The sequence below is a fragment of the Gavia stellata genome, chromosome 10, assembly GCF_030936135.1.
Source record: "Gavia stellata isolate bGavSte3 chromosome 10, bGavSte3.hap2, whole genome shotgun sequence".
Classification (NCBI taxonomy): domain Eukaryota; kingdom Metazoa; phylum Chordata; class Aves; order Gaviiformes; family Gaviidae; genus Gavia; species Gavia stellata.
The window spans coordinates 27,607,514-27,624,907 of NC_082603.1; the positions used below are offsets into that span (position 1 = coordinate 27,607,514).

At 46.3% G+C, this 17,394-nt stretch overlaps 1 protein-coding gene across 1 annotated transcript in view; it reads right to left on the bottom strand.

The window, feature by feature from the left end:
* Window positions 1-721: 721 nt before the first annotated feature.
* AGBL4 (AGBL carboxypeptidase 4) overlaps window positions 722-17,394 on the bottom strand; it is a 948,642-nt gene continuing 931,969 nt past the window's right edge. Inside the window, exons 12-13 of the mRNA XM_059822199.1 lie at window positions 11,083-11,179; window positions 722-938 (exon numbers count right to left, since the gene is read on the bottom strand). Of these exons, the coding sequence (XP_059678182.1) occupies window positions 722-938; window positions 11,083-11,179 (314 nt within the window). The remainder of the gene's footprint in view (window positions 939-11,082; window positions 11,180-17,394) is intronic.

Below are 17,394 nucleotides of genomic sequence, written 5' to 3' on the forward strand. Positions count from 1 at the left end.
ATATCAGTTGTCTGTATTTGCTACGGCAGCTGGAGAGCCAAGCCAAGCTGGTGTTGGTGCTGTACCACTCCATACTGAGACACAAACACTAGGAAGGGGAGGACGTATCCATTCACATAGCCATGTCACCAAAAGTGACTTACTGAAGGCTGTGGAGCAGACTTGAGGAGAACCAAAAGGAAAAGAGCCGAGATGGGAACCCAGGTTTCCTGATCCTTCACCCTGACTCAGCCGTGAGGAACTGGGCCCCTCTAAACCTGCCTGCCATAGCGACAGAGAGAAACCTGCCTTCCCCACCACGCAGGTGTGTGATTGTCAGTGCTTCTGCTTTTATTTGCAGAAGGAGGTTTCAAAATATATTTTAAAAGAATTGAAATCATGTAGGGGCGATGGGGCACAGGGCTAAGAGGGCTTTACCTGCACCAGGCCTTCCCTCCCCACTGCCGTCACAGCTGCCACCAGTTCAGCATCTACTGCATCTCCACAGTTCAATCACCAACCTAAGGCACAGCGGTATTTTGAAGAGAAACACTGAGACAAAAATAAATAAATTGGGACCCTGGGAGGGAGACCTGAGCGGCACACTGAAGTGAGAAAAAGTGGTTTCTCTCGTTCTGTGTATAATTACACTGACATGTTCCTAGACAATACTGGAGACCCAAGCACAGCAGCAGCTGTGGACCAAACAGAGAACCACACAAAACGTAGGAAAGGCAGCCAGTCAACCCACCCCCTGCCCGGGGGCTGCATCAGCACTGCCCGTGTCACTGCTGCCAGCCTGCCTGCCTGCTCGCAGGGGCAGAGCCAGCGCTGGACGGGCAGGCAGGGCTCGGCTCCTGGCCGCGCTGAGGCTGGCGCTCCCGTACGGACACCCATTTCCCTGCTCCCACTCGGCCAGTCCACTAGAGCAGCGCTGCTGAACGTCGTTCCCATTCTCTCTGCAAGTGAAGGAAACGATGTAATAGGAAACATGCAAAGAGGACAGAAGTGGGTCTCAAACCTCCTTCCTTTTTCATTATTTGGGTAACACAGAAAAAGGAAATCCTGATTAACCAACCGCACTTACAGGTGGGATTTTTAGACACCGGCCTTTTTTAGCAGCTATCCAGGTATCCACTGAACTGAAGCATCATGATTATCAACCATTCTGTTCACACCAGGTACTTGTGACAAAGTGATTTCTTTTGACATACAGCCAATTGACAGACAGTCATGATCAAATCACAACTCTGCTGCATGCTCATCGCACGTACAACAGTTAATCTTGCAGCCATGCGAACTGTTTTGCAAATTGAAATCTCAGAGGCATAGCAATTACAATACCAAATTCATACCACATCTCTCAGCCAACTAATTGTACATCCAAAAAATCACCACTTGAATAATCTGAATACATTCACCTTTACAGCTAAAAGAAAAACCCCACTACATGCTTGATCTCAACACAATTTTGAGTTACGGAACCCCATGGGAAAAAAATGCCAACCTCTGATTTCAACAGCAAAATTGCTTCTATCTAAATACAGCAGATGCATAATTCACATTGAGTTCTAACATCTCAGTGTTTCCAGCAATGCTCTTTTTCACATCTGCAAAATGAGGATATTCCTATTGCTTCCTCTAGCGCTCTCAGCCCGTCTGCAGGAAGGCAAGACCTATATACATCTACGCCAAATGTAGCGTACATGTTAACATCTAAAACAACCATATCTGGATTTCTCATTGTTAGGCAACCGTAAACCTTAAAGGTCTTTAAATGAATCTGCAGGCTCAAAACCCAGGCTGATGTTTTAGATGAGCTGAGCTTTACAAAGCCACCGCCATAAGCACGCTTGTGCCACTGCGGCATTTTGAGCTCTTTCACACACACATTTCTTGACTTTTGTTTCCATCCCGGGGAGCAAGTTGAGGTGGGGAGCAATAGATATGAATTAGTGACTTTGCAGCCAGCATGTTGAAGAGGGCCGAAATAGATGAGAATTCTGTGTTTAAATTGCAAAGGGAGGAGAAAATGAAGTTATCCAAGCCACGTGAGTGGGATCAAAAATGAATCATCAAGGCTGGAAAATGGCTAACCTCTGATCCCTGAAACCAAGAAATCTGGCTGCTGTCATGTATCTGCTGATCTAATTTTTTTACACTCTCCCCTCCATACAGACAAGACGCGTTTCCATTGCAGCTAAACAATCAATGCCTGATTACTTCAAATGCTTCACTCTCAGGGATGCACAATTAACCAGGCCCATATTTGACACTGCAAGGGGAGCGCAGTATTTTCTGGGAACGTCTGACAAGTTTCAAACATAAAAAACACAAATCAAATGGCCCAGCAGATAATGACAGCCAGTGCCCTGGCAGTTAGATAATGTGCGTGCTCCAAAGCAAGGCCAATTAGAAGCAATAAAAACAAATTTGAAATGTTAGAGCAAAGGTCAGAAATCCTCAGCCATTACTGCAGGCTTGATTTTTTTTTTTTTCCAAGTGGTCACCAGTGTCTGTTTCCAGAAAGTGAGCCCAAATTCACGCTTGCCAGATGACCACCCACCTATTACAACAGATGATGATTTCTGGGCCATGCAAACCCCACTAACTCGGTGCATGAAGAATCCCAGCACTACCTGGCAGTCTTACCAGGTCCATACTCTGTGGCTCTACCTTTCTGAATGCAGGGGCTGCTCCATGCTCCTTCTAGAGAAGGCATCATATTAGAGCCTGCTCCCCAGGAGAGTTTGGAGATGTCTCTCCCTCTGCCACAGAAGGGATCCTGCTACTTGTCCATCCCTCGGTTCCTGCCCTCCTTCCCCAGCTCACTGCAGCAAGGCACATCTGCTTCACTGAGCAAACAGTGCACGGAGGCAGGAATAATTAGCTTGTAACTGGAATCATATTATCACACAAGAGAAGAAGTAGGCACAATTACAAGCAATGCATGTGGCTCAGACCCAGCCATTGTTCTATATCTTTACTGACCCTGGAGCAGGAAGCTGCAGAGAGGATGGGAATAGGTTTTGTCTTGTCTCCTATCCTCCTATTTCCTAAGGAGCAACAGGAGAATAATGGGTTGCACTTACCTGATGAGGTACTAGCAGAAAATGACCGTCTCTTGAAGTTGTTCAAGTTAGCAATATGATACTGGGATTAACGTGCTATGTACATCAGACATTACCCATGTCAATCCACCCTACACATAGCAGCTGTCTCTGCTTGCAGGGCAGAGTGCTCTATCCTACTCTTTAGAAATACAGGGAGAGTCTAGACAGGGATGAGGCATGAAATAACACAGATGCTGTAAATCTGCTTACCGAGCCCTGGCTTCATCAGAGCAACACACCCAAGGAAGGAAAAGGAAAGCAGGTGGGTATCTCCAGGCGTATCTATATGAGGATGCCTGTGAGAGCTAATCCAAATACATTTAGGGTGTAAATGTAAAGCTGATTACTGAAACCACAGTAAGCTCCTATGTGGATATGCTCCTTCAGAGTTAAAGTAGCCATAATTCAATTTATTCATTTAGCTCATTTCCAAAAGTAAATTAAGGTAGAGTAAATTAAATTAAATCAGCTGACAGCACCTTCATTTTGAAAGGGATTATTAACATGGACCCAATCTACTTCATACAGTAATGCAGATTATTTTCTCCTGCTGGGCCACCCAGGCTCCCCAGGCTAGTCCTGAAGTATTTTTACACACAGTCTGTTCAGAGACTGTCTGAAAGCAGGACCAAGCTGGAGGTGTACTTGGCTGTTTGCATGTGCTTTAGTGTGTGCGTGCTTAAATCCAGGGTAAAATCCTTCCAGCTGACACTCTGTTTCCCAAGTACTTGACAAGGTAATTGTTTTAATGTGGTATTTTGGTGAGCCCTCTGCTGGGAGCGGGCCAAGCACTGCAAATCTCCCCAAACTCTGCAAATGGATCCTTTTCATTGAACCCACGCAAATGTGTCACCATTTAAAACCTGAAAGGTTTTCTTTAACGGCAGCTACAAGCATCAAGAGTTGCATAAAACATGCAGATATGTGTGGGAGTGAGCTGACAGATTATAATTACCAATAGAGAAGGGGGAAAAAACAAAAATTAATTTTTGAGGCAAAACATATAATTTGCCTTTAAACCATAGTAGTGCTCCCATTACTAATACACTTTACAGCCCTGGAAATCAGATTGAAGTTGTTTGACTCCTCAGCAGTTTTTTTAAATTTTCCTTTTAAAGGAGCACCGGCCAATGTGGGAGGATAAAGCAAGCAGTTTTTTAGACACTCATACGAGCTTTGCACTGTTTGAACATGCAGGGAGCCAGGTAAGACAGTCTGCAGGCTCTGGCTGCGAGGTGGCGTTTCTGTGCTAGCTGGTAGGGTTGTGCACCAGTGCAGCCCTGGCCAGCCCTGCCAGTAACATAAGGAAGACTTTTAAATACCGTCTGGTCCCACTTGTCCCTACAAAAGCGACAGAGCTATAGGGCGCCCATGGACCAGGTCCTGGTGAAATCCCTGAGATAGGTTGCAATCCTTCCTCCAAGGGACCCGGGATGGTGATGGAGAGTTTTGCAGCTGACGTTTTTTTTTCTCTGCCCTCATTTCATTGTCTTCTTTCTCTACAAATTGTAAGTAGTTTTGCTGACCTTTCTCTGGAGCAGCACTGGAGGAAGGGGAACAAACCATTTACTTTGCTGTGTCTGCACAATTCAAGAGGGATTGGCAGTAGTGTTTATGATACTGGCACCATTTTGGTGCCTTGGGACTTTCTGGGAGTCCCTTCACCCCCTCAGGGGCATAGTAGGGTGAGCTGTTGATGTTACAAGTAGCCTGGGGAGGTAAAGAGCCTGCATATATCCTTTGTGGGCAAGGGGAATGGCCAGACCCCCAAGTTGCCCAGGATTGCTCTAGAAAACCCAGGATTGCTCTAGAAAACTTCTCCATGAAGACCCAAGTCAGTTCTATTTTGCAATAACAACAGAAAAAAAAAATTAAAAAAATACGGAGACACTGAATTTGCTCTTAGCAGCAGTGGTAGCCTCTCAGTGTGGCTGAAATGTGCAGCTGAAACCTAAGCTGTCTCCTTGTCCATGTGTTGGAGAATGTGCAGTTTGTTTGGCCACACAGACGTTTCATTCAAACTAGTTTGCTAACTGGGCTATATTTTCCTATGCTAACACATGTCTATGCCCTGTCACCAGAGCCCAAGGAATGAATGGCTCAAAGATGGCCAGCGACGTCTCCTTCCATGTGAGAGAAGTCATGAGAAAAAAAGAAAAGGTGCCGGTTTTCCTTCCTCTCACTTTCACAGCATTGCAATGTTATTGTGCCCTGGAAGCTGTGGACTATTTCAGGTCTTTGTTGCACTGAGATCAAATTTGGTCTAGAACATTTTTTTCTGTTTATTAGACTCTGCTCTCCTCTTAGCCACTGAAAATGGTGAGGAAAAAGATGACAAGACAGTGATTTAAGTTTGGGAGAAGTGAGCTGGCAGCAGACAGAGCCCCTAGAGAATGACAAGAAGCAGCCATCTATAGAAAGCAGACAGGTGGCTTCACTCCCAGCTCGCTTCACTCCCTGCTCTCATGTCAGTCATGGCCAGGTCAAAGAAAGCACTACCAGGTGTAGGTGAAACCTCAACAATCCTGGAGGCAGAGCTTAAAAGTGTAGAGGGGAGTTCTTCGGAAACAACGGAAGAGGTGGACTGGGAAGAACATCCCAGACCCAGTGGGACAGAAGGACCCACACATAGCACATGCCAGAAAGCAGCAAATCCCTGGGATGGTATTGGTCTGAGCCCGTAAGACCACATAACCTCTGGACACAGCTCTTTAGTGTCAAGATGGGGCTCAAAACTTGAAAGGCTGAGTTGTCTTGGCAGAAGTGCCTCTGATCAGACTGTGCCCATACACAGGAAGACATTCCTCCCCAGCTCCACCCAGAATGATGCAGATGACGGTGCCCATCACCTCTGAGGATGACAGGACAGTCCTGTGGGCCTATCCAGCCTGTTGGATATGCAGCTGTGAACTCATACATCATCATTAAGGCTGCAAAGTCAAGCAGCAAAAGGAGGAATTGCCAGAATAAAGGCTGTCAGAGCAATTTTAATTCAACCTCCTGGTGGATATGCCATCTGATGTGGTCTTTAATTACCTCATCACAGCCTACTTTTTCTTCAACAAGACTGCTGCTTCATTCAGGGCATGATGGACAGACAGCAGTTAATGAAGGGCCAGTCAATATTTTGTTCTGTCCTTTTTTTGTTCAGTGTGTGGCCCCAGGTATTATTTGCTGCATGCCATGAAATCCCTGCTGTTAGACAGAATTATTCATCTTCTCCCGGACTTTTCTGTCATGTGTATCAGTGCAGCAACTGTGAGCTTCTCACCCAGGAAGAAATTTCTCTTCCAACACTCCTGTGAGCAGAGAGCCTGGGTTTTACCTACAGGAAAACGTGGTGCAGACACGAGTTGCAGAATGCTCCACTAGTGAGGCCCAGGTGGGATTTTTCAGGATACCCACGTTGTTTCTGTTTAAAGCCCAGCTCCCCTAACCTCAGCCAGAGCTGTAAGCACTCAGCACTTCTATAATTTGAACTCCAGTGTGTCCAGAAAATGAGAAACATGGAAGTGGTGGCTCTCAGAGAAAAAATGTCAGTGGTTTAAAGAGGCAGCAGCTCCTCTGCTGATGCTGTGCTGGAGCAGGGCTCTGCTGCGCAGTCAATGAGCCGGAGTGAAAGAACAGAGCAACGCTGATATGGGCAAAGGGGTGAACTTAAGGCAGGTGCACTGCAAGGTGACTGGCATTTGCAAATTTTTCAGCAAAAATTGTGTTTTCCTACCTTAACCATTCTCTGTAACAGCTGTACTCTGCTTTCGCTTAATCTCTTAGAAATTTTTCACCTTTTACCAAATATTTCAGTGGAGGACATTTCTCCCTTTCGACCCAAGCAATCTTAACCTTTACTCTGGCACAAGTAGAATGTGGTGAGTGCAGGACAGAGACTCGGTAAAAGGAGGAGCTCCCTGTTCCGCCGGCAGCATCAAAAGGAGCCCCACTCAAATGCTTTCCAGTAGAGTGCAGTGGGAGCAGAATTTGCTGGTCACCGAGCAGCTTAAAAAAGGACAGTAATGAGGAGAGGAAGGGCAATGAACCTTCATTGCCACCCGACAGCCCCTTTCTGCACTGCGCTCTCCTGCTCTGCGCCCACTTAACCCAACCTTAAGAGAGACGTCTTTGTGTCCAGGACGGACTTCCCTGAGCCTCTCTGAAGTGTGTCTAAGTGGCAGCGCGCTCTTCTCCAGCAGCTTCTGTAGGCAGCACAGCAGTCTCTTTTACTCTGTTAGAAATTCATAGGCCTACCGGCTTGTCACTCCAGAAAATGTCCAGCATCTTCAGCAAGGCTTTTAATTCAGTAGCTCACATAGGAAAATATTCTAACCTTCCTGCCCTCCCCAGCTGAGTCATTGATGCTTTCCTATCTTGCTGCAGACACATCACCTTCCAGAAAATAATTGCTTAGCATGCTGGTAACAGCAGACATTATCTTTCTGAACTGGGCGTTTGTTTGGGATCACAGGGTCTTCCCATGATGAGGACTGCAGGACACATTGGGGTTACTATTTGAAAGGAGTCCTGACCTTCCCTTGCAGGCTGTGGGAAACCCTGCACGGCCACTGGGCTGGGCTTCTAGGGGAACTGGGGGAAGGCTGGAGGAAGCTCAGCCAGAGGGAAGGGGCTGAAGGGTTCTGGAAGGGACTGGATGAGCTGTGGTGGGACGGAGGGTGCACAGGAGAATAACCATGCTGGACAGGGAGGGGATAAAGAAAGAACTGTCTAAGAAGTAGAGAGTGCTAAAAAAACCCCTTTAAGCATTTCATTTTCCTGTCTGGCCTCTTTACAGAGTCAGTGCACAGTCCAGAGGTCTTCTCAGGGATCTGAGCTCCTTGGGGACTTGAGGTTTGCCCAGAGGTTCCTTTGGTTACAGAGGGAGCAGAAGCTTGTAAGCTTGATGTTTACAGCCCTGCAACTGTGAACACCTCCTCTCACTGGTGAGGACGTGTTGGGAGGGAACAGGATTGCCCAGTGCAGAGTTAGGTGCACCGAAGCTCACCCCAACCCTTCAGAGACCACCACTACAACGATGGGTTCAACGTTAATTTCTAGCAATGACCCCTCAGGGACAAAGCACAGCACCCCTGCTGTCCCCCGCTGGCAGGCTCAGCCAACACCCGCGGGCTCCAGCCCTAACCTCCCGTTCATGGTGGCCTCAAGGGCGGTCGGTGGAGCCTGACTCCTGGGAGGGAGGGTGGTGGGCACAGTTCCATGGCAAGGAATTGAAGGCCCCATCTACAGGTGACACTTGTCCCAGCGGCTTCTGTAGACAAGGGCAGGTAGAATCTCACCACAGGTCCAGCTGACCGGTTGGATTCACTTACAGGCACAGAAGCGCCTTATACAGAGATAGCTATTTCTCTTTGCCTCTTGAAATAAGCTGCACAAGTATACGGGATAGCAGAGGGTACCCTAGCCCCAGCCTCAGTCTTGGTTCTGTAACCAGAGCTGTTGCATCAGTTCTTGCCTCTTGCTCCAGATGACCCTAATTCAGTTCCCACTGAACTGCCCGCGTCGCCTATGCTCTAGGACAGCTGTTGCCAGACAGCCTGACTGCGTGGACTGAACTCTTGAAAGGTGCCTGAATTTGGGTACCAGTCATATTTCTGACTCTCAGGACCATCTCTCCATTTCTGTGCCTCAATTTCCTTCTCTGCAACAGCGTGATACCAACATAAACATCTCCTTCTTTAAGATTTTTCAGTCAGATGTGCTCTGGAAGTGTTGCAGGTTGTTGCTATTTCCAGGGCTATCGTTATAACACATTTTGGCTGCACTAATTCCCTCAAACAGAAATTGCTCTGCCTGTAGTAGGCTGGGACAAAGCAGCCAATTAGTTGTCCCTTACACGTTTATTAACTCTGCAGCTTTCTTTCAATGAGTATGTGGAATCTGGTAATGTTTTAATATATTTTCATAAACTGTGGGCACAACATGTCCTGTTTCAAGCTAATAACCATGCCATATAATTAGTTCTGATTACACAGATATTTAGTATCATTTTACATATTCCAGTCCTTTCCTCGTGCCACTGCCTAGCTGAGGCATGTTTGAAACCACAGCCATCTCTCTTCTGTTTCCCAGCAGTTTGCAAGATTTTCTTTTGGACAGTTTTGCATTAACACGACAGCTTCAAAGAACAATTTCATTTCATTGATGTACATTTTATATATATACAGGCTCTGATCAAATGTCAGGTGACAAAGCCCAGGATACAAATAGAAGGCATTTGTCTACTTGTAAGGAAAAGCCGGTATTTGAAAGTTATCAGGAAATTAACAACATGAATTTTTAAAAATCTGTTCCTTAAACATCTGTTGGCTTTGGGCTGAACATTTACCGTATTTAGGATTTTACTGCGGGGTAGCACTCCCCAAACAAAAGATCCCTCACCCCATCAGACTCTGGTGGGGGAACGTGAAAAATTTGCTCTGTGCAACCCGATTATAGATGTGTATCTTTCCCTGCTGGCGTGGCTGTCTCTATAGAGATGGACATGGATATTTGATGAGATTAAAATGCTTCAGTTACCACTGTCAGTGGTTCTTTAATTTAAAATGAAGCAAGCAAACAAACATTCCTTTTGATGAGGTAACTGAACGATGCTACGGAAAAGCACTTTGCTGTCAGGTGGTAATTAGGTTCAGTAATAGTTGTGGGTTTTTAGCCTTGGAGGCTGTGGCCCCTGGGAGTCTGAGAGAAATGATACATTCAATTTCCGGAGGAGAGGAAGATGCTGGATGCTTTTCTCTGCTAACCCTGCAGGTCTCTGCAGATAAGAGCATTCAGAACTGCAGCGCTGACAATCCTCCTTGAGCCAGCCTAAACTGTTGTGTCAAGATCAGGAACAGAGAAAGGGAGATGGACTCAAAGCAGGGCATTTAACCACCTACCGCAGTCAGGCTGGCTCTGACCACATATATAAGGGACTGCCAGAATGGCTGCACTGAGAGGATTTTTAAAGGCTGCAGAAGGAACTCCAGCAATCGCTGTATGGTCTGGGCTGATATTTGTAACATCCACCTTACGCATCACTGGAAAATCTTCAGTAGGAAAGTGTTCCTTTGCAAACAAGCAACTGTTCCCACAGGTACTTTTTTAAGGAGGGAAAAAGTGGGGAGAAGGGAGTGAATTTCAAGGCTCAGCTGCCTCCCTTGCCAGTTTGAAATTGGCTTTTCCACTGCAAAATATAAATTATACTTGGTTGTGCTGTTAAGATTTGAAACCCAAATGCAACGTTCCAATTGGCCCAAATGCATTTAATTGGAAATTTTGAGTTTGGAGGCGTTATTGCTGTTTTCTCAGAACAGAGGCAAATTCTGAATATAGTGATTCCCATGAAACAGGAGCTGTGGTTCCTGCTCTGCTCCCCTCCTCACGTTATTACACAGCTTTGCTTGTTCAAGGAATGACTTCATGTCCAAAAAGACTTCCTTTTGGACAAACATCCACTGAACTGGTTGTGAAGCTGGAGTAAGGATTTATGGTGAGAGGGGGTCCCCAGGTAAAGGGTCCCAGTTGGACTGGCGGAAGGAACCTGCCATATGGCTGCCAGCACTGTGGCAGGTCCAAGGGGAGATGGAGAACCCTGCCTTTAGCACAGGTTTGCCAGTAATTTCCTGAAGCACTGAAAAAGTTTTCACTTCCAGAATTAAAACTTTTCAAAATAAAGTGGGTCTAATTCTCCTCTCACTCTCAGGAGATAAATGAAGGGTAAGTCCATTAAAGATACTGGTGTGAGATTGGTGTACAGCAGACAGAATTCAGGAAAGATATCGGTATCTCCAAAATCCTCTGAATATTTTTTCAGACATAAACCAGGTATCTTTCCTGATCATAAATGCTTTACTTCCGAATGGAATTTCAATAAAATAAGCACAGTTAGACTAGCACGCTTATTATAAAGCCATAATGCAGTAGCACTGAAGTTTAGTCATGAAAGGTATTAAAAAAGCAGCCCTGCCAAAGCAAGAGAAATTGCTTTCTGACCTACCGAGTTTTAGGAGTAGGTGCTAGTGGTCTCTCTACCAAGGAGTTCAGCCTGTAGTAATCCAAGAACGTCCTGGCCACATTTCTTCCAAGCTTCATATCTGTGAGTTTTTAATTAAGGAGCATTTTTTGGAAATAATTAAAAATAATAATAATAATAAAAAAAAGCAGAGACTAAAGGTAAATTACTGCTATTTGATGCATGAGCAAGTTTTACATTAACCATCCCACAGTGCTCAGGCTTCAGGCAAAATGACTTATGCAAGCAGTTAAAGTGGGGATCATCTTGTTTGCTTCTTGTTTTCATAGGCAGATGCTGCATAGAACCACAGACAGGAGGAAACAATCCCTTTCCCCCCACACCTGGTTGCAGATCCCCGAGGTGGTCATGAAGTAATACACTAGACAAAAGGGGTCCTCCAGTTTCCACTTTCAGGGAAAATAATTACCTAAAAATGCTTGGATACAGGCAGTATTTCTGTGCTTGTATCCAGGAAACAAAGTCAGCAATGTCATGGTATGAACCGGCCATGGACCAGTGTACAAACTCAAGGTTGGGATTAAAGCTGTAGCCCTCCAAACCTTTAGCACTGACCCCCCTGCTGTCCTGGGAAAATATACTGTTCTTTAATTGTGTTGTATTCAGGACCTGAAACGGTGATTTTAGCACTGAACTGGAAGGATGGTAGATTACCTAAAGGAGGTCAGCAGTAACTCCAGGGGCTCTTCTCTCCTCACTAGCCACGATTCCTCCTTCAGCTTACCCTGAGCCCAACACTAGGCAGGTGCTGCACATCAGAGCTGCCACAGAGACCTTGCAGGCACAGGAACTAGACCTTCTTGAAGACTCAGTTGCCTAAAATGAAGCTGAATAACCTGCGAATGCATTGAAAAATAATATCCTAGACAACATGTCCATGGGGTGAATCTCCTGCTCATGTGAAATGTCAGCGCTGGGTCTGCCTGTTACAGAGCAGCGCCTGCTTATCATCTACAGGGTGATGTCCAGCTGGGACAAATGCAGTCGGTGCCGTTATCCACAGCTGTATTATGGGGGCTGAGGACTCCTTTATTTGCCTATTTTGAACTGATGCCTACCCACGCTCGAGTAACCACATACTTCTCCAGGGCACTGCCCCAAATGGTCATCGTAATGGCCATTTCAGGAGTGCTGATGCAGTAGCTGAGGTGGGTGCATAACCTGGGGAATCTAAATACACCTCTGCATCCGACACCCAGCAGTCCAGGAAAATAAACCGTTGCTGGGTTGTTTTATGTGCATGCGTGCATGTTCTGCTTTATCAATAGCTATCTGCGGATGTTTCCATTAGAGGAAAATTCCAGAAATGCAGTGTCCCAGGGGCTTCCAGCAGCGCCTGTGAAGACGCTAGCTTCTAAATGAAGCTTTTATTACCCGCCCACTTACATAAGACACATCAAAACAAGTGAGCATGAGACATCAGGTTCAGGCATCACTGTGAGATCTGTTTAACATTTATTTATTTATTTAAAGGGGAGGTCGAACTGATGTGACTCAGTCTTTAGCTCTAGTTCTGCCAAAAGCCAGCCACCAGCTCTGCTAGCACTGCAGTCAAGCCCAGTTCTAGTGGTTGAGGATGACTCCTGACACTGCTTTTCGCTCCAGTGATCTGGTCCCACTTTTCCAGTTCCCACTGCTGTGCCTGGGGATGGTTACATGGATCTATCCCTTCTGTTTCGGGGTCTATCCTGATACGCTCATTGCGATCCTAATACCATATGTGCTGCGGGCATCTATATTCTTCTGCCCAACAGTACAGCACAGCCTGAACAGCTGGTGTTCACGGCTGTTGTCTGCATGGACAGGGATAGTTGGTTGTGTGAAACAGCACCGGCTGTTTCACGGCTGCCGCAGTACCCAGTAAGCTCCCCTTCAGCCTGCCAACACTGACGGACGAGACTAACCGTACGTGCATGAAAGTTCAGAAAGTTGGAGACAGCTTAAACTTTATCAATTCGAGGGAGGGCAGCATTGCTTTGAAAGTGGTTTGTGGCTGTTACTGGAATTTGGGCATGGCTGGGGGTAGTTTGGTTTCTGCAGATGTGAACTCAAAGCAGCGGCAAAGGTTAAGAGTTCAAAGTAGTCTGAGAAAGCGAGAAAGAAGGGGAGAGGGCTGTCAAACATTTAAGGGATTGAGAAGACTAACATGGCTTGATCTCATAGTTTCTTTCATTTACTCGGCACTTTAAAGACGTAAAGTGGTAATTGGACTCAGTAAATTCTCTAGGACATTTTGTCAGTGCCAATCTCAGAAGGCTCCTCTGTCAGAAATGGCCCTGCTGCCCTTTTCTTTGTCTCTCTACATTGCTTGTGTTTGCACAGTGGGAAACACCTGACCTGCTGTCCTGGGGGAGGAAGCTCTTACATGAGAGTGGGTGCAGCTGAGGAAGTGGCTACATGAGCTCCTACTTGGTGCCTTACAACTCTGCCTTAACCCTGGCCTGGAGAAATCCAGTTCTACTGCTGAACTTAGGTCTTAGGAACAGCTTTCTAAAGGCAAGGACAGTTAACCACTGGAATAACCTGCCTTAGCACATCTGGAAATCTCCAGACCAGAGGTCTTCAAGAACAGGTTAAACCCACAGCAGACAGGAATGGTTTAGGTCTAACTGGTCCCGCATGAAGTTCAGAAAAGGAAGTATAGAAGAGCCTCTAAGGCCACTTCATCCCATTTTTCTGAAGTTCTTAACATGTTTTGCAGCCCACACAGACCTCCTGTTTGCTAGGATTACCAGGAAAGGTAGAGGCATTTTGTGGAGCGTGGACACACAGATAGACGGACACTGTGAAGAAACTGGAAATGCAAACCTGTGCCACATGCAGACACCGAAAAGTCACAAAATGGGAACAACTTGCAGTCAGCATTGATGGAAAGAGACTCGAACCAACATGCATAAAAAATGTGCATGTTCTAATACTAGTCTCTCAGGCTGTCCTACCTCCTCTGCTCTGCCTGCTGCCTCTGCAAAGGATGAGCAGTTCCTGTCATGGAAATCAGGCACCTGATACATAACCAGAAACAGCAGTAACAGTCTCTCCCTGTGACTGCCTAGCCTGGGCAAGAGACGGCCCGACTCACTCAGCAAGTGCAGGTGGCACGCGTGTGCAGAACCGATGGAGAAAAACAAATCAAAGCAGTAACATCTGCATTTATTTCAGGTGCACAGAAAACCCAGACTCCGCTTTGGCCTACAGTATATCACGAGCACATAAATAACTGCAACTGCAACCAGAGCCCACTTTTGCAGGGTGGTTTGTTTCGTTTTTTTTTAACCAGCTTCCTTTGTGCAATCACACATGCTGCGCTTTTGCCCACAGGAGCTCCCTACCTAGTTTGAACTGCACTTCATAGAAGGCCGTTTCCCAGCTGTTCCCATCACGGGAGCTCAGCTCATATGGGACAGTAGAAATCCATTTGGGAGAGTCATGGTGGAAACATCTGGGTGAATCTTCACCTTCACTAGTGACTGCCCTTCCCTTTCCTCTCCCTTCCTCCTCCATAGACTCCTTCCTCCATGCTCCAAGCCAGCGTGCCCAAGGCCCCTCCTGCAAACGCCGTTCTCACAGCGTTCGCTCTTTGAATGGCATCAGTGGTTTTGGGGAGATTTCAGGACAGTCTGTTTATGCACAACTCTGCCAAATTTCACAGATGTTAGGAAGTTCAAGAATCGTGCCGGGCTCTCTGCAAAATCCCCCGTGTTTATGATCGCTACCATACCTCACACCCCAAAGCTTCCAGCCCTGGTAAGAAAAGAGGACAGAGGAGTGGGGAATCTCATAAGCCATTACTAGTTTTCAACTGAGAAGATTCATTGATCCTATTGTGAACAGTCTGCTTAAGCTGGAGCCTCTAGAAGCACAGACACAGCCTTGTTCTGTCTGCGTGTGGAGGCAATAAAAATCTCAATTTGGAAACCAGTTAGCAGTACAAGTCATTAGGGGAGGTACTAAATGTTGCTGCTTTAATAGCTCACTGATCATTTAATAATGTCACTGCTGCAGAGAATGGTGGCACCATTCGCTCGCTTTTGTTTTGCTTTTTGAAATTCAGGGTCATTCCACTTTCAAGTGACTGGATTATCTCTCTTTCCTCCTTTTGCCAGACACTGCAAACTGCTTTAAATAATTAGAAAAAGAATGGCTCCTTCAAGTTCACCATCTCATTTTCATAAGGTCCAGTGTCATCATTTTGGAACAGGAAGAGAAGCCGTGGTGGTGGTAAGGATTTGACAAGGGCAAAACAGTTAGCAGCCCCCACTCATCTTTGATAAGTCCTGTGGGGTCTCTGCCAAGCAGATTGGATCTCTGTTTTTATGTCTCATCTAGAGGACGGCACCTCCATCAATTTGAAACACTGCGCTGGGTTATTAGCTTATGGAATTCATCCAAGTTTAGTCCTAAACAGGATTTGAAATCGTGACCGTTCAATCCAGAGGCACCACTGACCAGACCCACGCAAGTCTTTTGTTTCAGACAAACAGCTTTAAGTTATCCTAAAGACAGACAGAGGGGAAGAAAAAAAAATAGGGAGGAGAGAAAGAAGGGAAGGAAAATGAGACACAAAGAGAAAGATTAACCTTTTGAATAGCTCAAATTAAAAACCAGAAGCATCCCTTTGTTTGACAAAACTGAATTCTACAGCAGATCTCAGTCCACCACAACAACAATCCTGTTATTTATGAAAAGAGCGTTATTTTGTGTGGGAGAGTCCCAGATGACTGTGGTCAGCTAGCATATTGTCAGCTTCGTACAATCTCAAGAGAAATATGGATGAGGTTTTCTCGTCTGTTTTTAACAGCTTCCATCAATGGATCAACCCCCTTCCTGACTCGAACAAGAGCTCTAATGGAAAACGGCATTACACACTTTAAACCACCGTGCTATATCACCCCCGGCCTGATCAGAACTAGTCCTCTATTTTAGCAGAGCTGTTTTCACCAGTTACTTACTTGTTTTGTTTCACAGGGCTGACACTATTCTCTAATAAAAAAGAGATGCTGCCCATACCACATCTAATAGGGGGGTCCACTTCAAGCAAAGTGTAATTGGGGCAATATAGAGACTTGGTGGTGGGGTGGGGGAGAGAGGGGCTATTCTGTGGCTTTTCATCAGCATTTAACATAGTGCAAGTCTGGGTGCTGATGATGCATCGTTCCCTGAGACTGTCACTCCAGCGAAACAAGGCTCACAATGTCTAGTATATCTCGTTACCTATTTCCAAATCATTATCAAAGGAGGAAGCTTCAAAAAAGGAGTGTGGGGAGGGGATGGGACTTACCCTGTCCTCCTTCTGCCTTTCAAGGAGCAGGACCTGGCCAGGCAAGCACCAAAGCTTCAGGCTGTTGGTTTTGCAGGGCTGCGAGGTGCACGTGGACATGCTCGCTGGGGAGAGCCTGCCACTTAAGACGAGAACGGGGCTTTTTGTAGCTCCAGTGTAAGACCCAGGCTCGATGTGGGAATTCCTGGTGACACCCTCTCATGGTACTCAGCAGATCAAGCTAGTGAAATGCAGCCAGACCGTCCAGCCTTAAAATCGATAAATGCCCTGAACACGGCCAGCCTGGAAATAGCAAAGGGACTTTCCCCAAGGAGAGTACTTCCATTCCCAACAGCCTCAGTTCCTGATCCCAGATGGGACAGATGCTTTTGGAAATTAAACATAACAGCAATGATGAGTCATCATTTTTATTCCTCTTGTGTGTTATCAGGGAAGGAACTGGGCGGAAAGATCCCTGACTGACTATTTCAGGCCCTTTTCCTGAAATGCTGGATTGTGGTGGAAGAAATTACATGGACAGAAGTTGTGCGCTCTTCTCCCTGAGTAATCAGAGGGCTGTAATTTTCTCTCCTCTTCTGAAAGAGCAGGTTGGAGAACATGTATTTTGGAGAGCACTGTTTTATCTCTGCCGGGGGGGCTGTGCCGCAAGGACCACACTGTATTTCCCATTAACTCATTTCAGTATCAGCTATCGCTTCTGCCCTTCTCCTGAACTAAACTGAAAACAGGCAGATTCCTGCTAACACCTGGATATGCAGAATGGAGGGATCTCGAGGCAAACAGAGAAAAAGGCAAGAAGGTGGAGGTGCTGCACGGGAGCCAGTGCCAGGAGAGAGCCAAGCAATCCTGACCGTGCCGGGGTGCTGCCATCGAAGGGCAGCAGAGACTCAAGGGGAGCAGAAGGGAGTGTGGTGGAGTGCCTGTGTACGCCAACTCTCCCTCTGCAACACAGCGGCACCAGCGAAGGAGCTACCCAGCTGAACACATTTTGCTACTGA